This window comes from Orycteropus afer, unplaced genomic scaffold, assembly GCF_000298275.1.
Source record: "Orycteropus afer afer isolate SDZICR_OR568_19922 unplaced genomic scaffold, OryAfe1.0 scaffold00082, whole genome shotgun sequence".
In the NCBI taxonomy this organism is placed as follows: domain Eukaryota; kingdom Metazoa; phylum Chordata; class Mammalia; order Tubulidentata; family Orycteropodidae; genus Orycteropus; species Orycteropus afer.
This window is the reverse complement of record NW_006921669.1, coordinates 9,543,184-9,548,377: the sequence shown is the minus strand read 5'-3', so window position 1 is coordinate 9,548,377 and position 5,194 is coordinate 9,543,184. Positions and strand designations below refer to the sequence as shown.

The 5,194-nt window shown below is 35.4% G+C and overlaps 1 protein-coding gene across 1 annotated transcript in view; it reads right to left on the bottom strand.

Moving 5' to 3' along the window:
- ATRNL1 (attractin like 1) overlaps positions 1-5,194 on the bottom strand; it is a 664,967-nt gene that overhangs the window by 584,462 nt on the left and 75,311 nt on the right. Inside the window, exon 8 of the mRNA XM_042781046.1 lies at positions 1,180-1,435. Within this exon, the coding sequence (XP_042636980.1) occupies positions 1,180-1,435 (256 nt within the window). The remainder of the gene's footprint in view (positions 1-1,179; positions 1,436-5,194) is intronic.

Below are 5,194 nucleotides of genomic sequence, written 5' to 3'. Positions count from 1 at the left end.
AAATTGGGAGGCTGCATATTAGAAGAAGCTTTTACGTGGATATCGAAATCAGGAAGATACTTAACTTACATATGCTGGAAAGAACGACAGTGAGCCAGAAGCTAAACCCTTTAAGGAATGAAACAGCAATCCAAGGAGCACAAAGGTGGCCTTACAGGCAGCACAGTCCAATGACTCCAGATTCAAAGCCGGACGACTTAGAGTAGGAAGGAGTGAGAGGGGAGTGGAAATGGCAATAAGGAGCAAAGAGCATACCTGCGCCTCTTTCAGCCTCTTTCAGCCCAGCCACCCTAGCAGCTGGGAGCATAAACAGTCATTATTTGAAAGAATGGCAGTGGAAACAGGGAATCTTCCTCTAAGCACACGCATCGTCTCTTGTTACCGCTAATGGTGGTCAGCAAATGAGTTTTCTCATTAAGATTACACAAGAGCTGTAAATAGTTGTACACGGTGTTCTATATATACAAGAGCCAAGAACTTGAGTTCACAACCGAAAATGAAAGATGTTACTGAATCTAAATAACTATAAGGTATATATTTGTAGACAAAATTGAAATCAACACTAAGGTTACAGCTGTTTCAAAATGTCACAGATATTATTAAAATGGAGGGGGGAAAAAAAAGATACCAAAAAAACAAAAAGTATTTAACAGTATAATACAGAAAGTTACATAGAATTCCCCAGTTACCTTCACAGATCAGATAATCATCTCTTACAAAAGTAAACTAGACTCAGGAAGCTTACTTTAAGAGTATACATATAAACATAAATCAATAATATGAAGAACAGAATGCTGAAAAATAAAAAATCCTGCTGCAATCATCACAGGCACGTAAAGAGACTTAGGTTCAGCTTGTGGTTCGTAAGTCAAATGCAAAGAAACAGCACCATCTACTGGAAATTTAGAAATATTCTCACACTTCTTGGAAAATGTAACTATATAACAAATAAATTTCCCCTAATCTGGCTAAGAGGATAAATCTAAATATTAAAGAACAGGATCTAACATGTAATCAAAAAGTTAAATTAGGAATTACTAGTTTCTGGCTTGTAATTTCTGATCTCAAATCACTCACCATTTTGACAAAATTCATATGAGGATTTTATTCGAGATAAAAAATATTCTCAACCAATGAAGAAGAAATTGTGAAATTAAATACATTTTTAAAGTAACTCACAGATATGGTACTCTTGAATGCTGCTTGTATAACCATATATTGCAGAATATCCAAATATTACGATCATGACAACATCTCTACTGTCCAGTTCCATAATGTGTGCGGAATGTCCCTCCACAGCATACTGCTGACCATGTCCAAGGACAGTAGGAGTCTTTGTACTCCACGACTGACTATGGATATTAAAAATCCATAACTCATCTGAAACATTGCCATCATTTGTTTCAATTCTACCTCCATACATAAAGATATTTTCCTGAAAGTTAAAATATATATATTAATACACAAAATAGCTCCACAACAAAAACTAAATTTAAATATTAAATTTTAATAATTGTTCATAACATGCTTATGTTAAATTCAATTAATTTGTCAAATTCAATTAATACATGAGTATTGATAATTAATACTTTTATATACCAACACAAAAAAATCCATGTCTATAAAAAAGATATTTCAAGATATTTTATTTAAAACAGCTATCATACATAGTCAATAATCATATTTGTAATGATCTATAGAAATAGAACAATGAACTAATGGTGGAAGAATAAAAAATGAAATAAAGTATTGAAGAAAAACTTTAAGGATGAGGCAGTTCTACAATCAAGATCTACAACCAAGAATAATTTACTCTTCACATAAAAAGAAAAGTAACAGACTGAGTTTCAGATTAATATCACTCTAAGGCCGTCTTAATCTTTGAATGATCTTAGTCCCTGGTTGTTACATTAGAATTTCTATTTGTACCATTTTGTGTTACTCTTACTTAGTCAGTCACTATCTTCACTAAGTTCCATTACCGCATTTGTGCATTATGTACCGAATATTCTTATTTCCACTTTTTATGGCTATAAGCAGCACGTCTTTGGTAAATCTTTATAGCATTTATAAGTTGTGCAAATAATTTCAATCACATGATTGAAATAAATGATACATAAATGATATAAGGCATCACTATTTGTTTCAACTGAGAATGGAAAGGAACTTCCACAACCTGATAAAGGTTATCTAAGAAAAACCCCCAGGTAACATCGTATCAAATGGTGAAAGACTGGATGCTTCCCCCCAAGATCAGGAATAAGACAAGGACATCTACTCTCACCACCTCTATTCAACATCACACTGTAGGTTCCAGCCAAAGCAATCAGGCAAAGAAAAATGAAAAGCAGCCATATAGGGAAGAAAGAAGTAAAATATCTCTATTTGTAGATGACATAATCATGTATATAGAAAATCTTAAGAAATCTACATGCAAAAAAAATTAGACCTAATAAACGGATTCAGCAAAGTTGCAGGATAAAAAATCAATATACAAAATCAATTTTACTCTATACACTCACAATGAACAATCCAAAAATGAAATTAAGAACACAAATCCAATCATATAGCATCAAGATGAATAAAATACTTAGGAATAAATTTAACAAAAGTGCAAAACACATACTCCAAATGATAAAACATTCTGGAAAGAAATAAAATATAAATAAATGCAAAGACATCCCATGTTCATGGGTTGGAAGACTTCTTACTATTAAGATGAATATATTCACTAAATTGTTCTATAGGTTCAACACAATTCCTATCAGAATCCTACACGACACGTAGACAGAAAATGTCAAACTGATTCTAAAATGCATATGTAATTTCAAGGGACCCAGAATATTCAAACAATCTTAAAAATACATTTGGAAGGCTCACACTTGCCAATTTCAAAACTTACTACAAAGCAATAGTAATTAAGACAGTGGAACCGAGATAAGGACAGACATATAAATCAGTGGAATATAAAAGTCTAGATAGAAATCTATATATCTAAGGTGACTGATTTTCAACAAGAGAGCCAGGACCATTAAAAACAGAAAGACTCATCTTTTCAATAAATAGTGCTATAACAAATGCATACCAAAAAAACCAAAGTCACTGCCATCAAGTCAATTCTGACTCATAGTGACCCTCATGAGGTTTCCAAGGCTATAAATCCTTATGGAAACAGACTGCCCCATTTTTCTTCCATGGAGCAGCTGGTGGCATCATATGCAAAAAAATTAAGTTGCTGCTCACCGTATAAAAAATTAACTCAAAAGGATCAAAGACCTAAATGTAAGAACCAAATTTATAAAAAGTCTTCTAAAAATAAATAAACAAATAAGGAGACATCTTCTTTTACCTTGAATTTGACAACGGATTCTTAGACATGACAACAAAAGCACAAGCAATGAAGGAAAACATAAATACACTCGACTTCATCACAACTGAAAACTTTTGTCTTTTGTGTGTAAAATGACACCAGCAAGAAACTGAAATGTAAATCCTCAGAAAGGAAGAAGATACATGCAAATCCTGTATCCGTTAAGGGGGTTGTACCTAGAATATATATATTAAAAAAAATCCTACAACTCAATAATAAACAGGCAAATAACCCAATTTCAAAAATGGACAAAAGCTCTGGATAAACATTTCTCCAAAGAAGATACCCTGACAGTCCCTGCACTACAAACAAGATCCATTCCTAAGTGTGTGTTTAAGAACTTGTAGGGCAGTCAGAACAGGTGCATACGATTCTTACTTAGCCTTACTTGCCTTACTTCAGTGCAAGAAAGGAGCTCTGATGGTGTAGTGGTTAAAGCATCTGATTGCTAACCAAAAGGCCGGTGGTTTTCTCCATGGGAGAAAGATGAGGCAGTCAACTTCAATAACAATTTACAGCCTTGTAAACTCTGTTGTTGTTATGTGCCACTGAGTCGGACCCAACTCATAGCGACCCCTCCTTGGGTTCCCGAGGCAGTATCGCAGTATCACTACGGAAGGAAGCAGATTGCCCAACCTTCCTTCCGGGATACTCTATGGGACTAAAAAAGGTTACTGTGACTCAGAATCAACTCTATGGCAGTGGGTACTGGTTAGTGCAAGAAAACCTGGAAGGACTTTCAGTGATTTAAAAACCACACACACAGCAAGTGAAGGTGACTGTGATAAAAAAAAAATTTGTTGTGAGTAGGGGTTGGTTTAATCGTTTCAAAGTGAGGACAAATTTATGTAACACTAATAGGTGAGCAGGGGTTGTCCATAAGGTGGACGTTCATGACCTAGAGACTGTCCATACAAACGGCCAAGAAGCACATGAAAAGATGCTCAGCATCATCAGTCATTGTTGTTGTTGTTGTTATGTGCCACTGAGTCAGACTTGATTCATAGCGACCCGTCCTTGGGTTTCCGAGGCAGTATCACTACGAAGTAGATTGCCCCATCTTCCTTCCGAGGAGTTGCTGGTGGGTTTGAACTGCCAGCCCTCTGGTTAGCAGTCCAGTGCCTTAGGCATCAGTCATTAGGCAAATGCAAATCAAAACCACAATGAGCTACCACTTGGCACCCACTATAAAGGCTATAACCAGAGTCACATAATAGCAAGTGTTGATGTGGCTATACTCTCATGCACTGTGGAACAAGGTGTGAAATGGTGCAGCCACACTGACAGAACACCCCAGCAGTTTCTCAAAAAGTTACACACAGAGTTACCATTTGACCTAGCAATTCTACTCCTGGGCATATACTCGAAAGAAATGAAAACATGTTCACACAAAAGCTTGTAAAACATGAATGCTCATAATAGCAAAATTCATAACAGCTAAAAGGTGAAAACAACCCAACTGTCCATCATCTGATGGACAAACAAACTGTGGTATGTACATACACTGGAGCATTATTCAGTCATCAAAAGCAATGAAGTTCTGAAAAACGCTACAACGTGGATAAATCTTGAAAACATTATGCTAAGTGAAAGAAGTCCACGGCAAAGGACTATGTATTGTATGATTCCATTTATCTGAAATATCCAGAACATAAAATTCAATACAGACAATAAAATGGATGATTGCTTAGGGTCAAGAATGAGGGTGCTAACGGATGATAGGGTTTCCTAAAATTGTACAGGGTTTCCTTTTGGGGTGATAAAAATCTCCTATAGTAGATTTTGGTGATGGCTGCATAACTCTGTGAATATACTTAAAAAAAA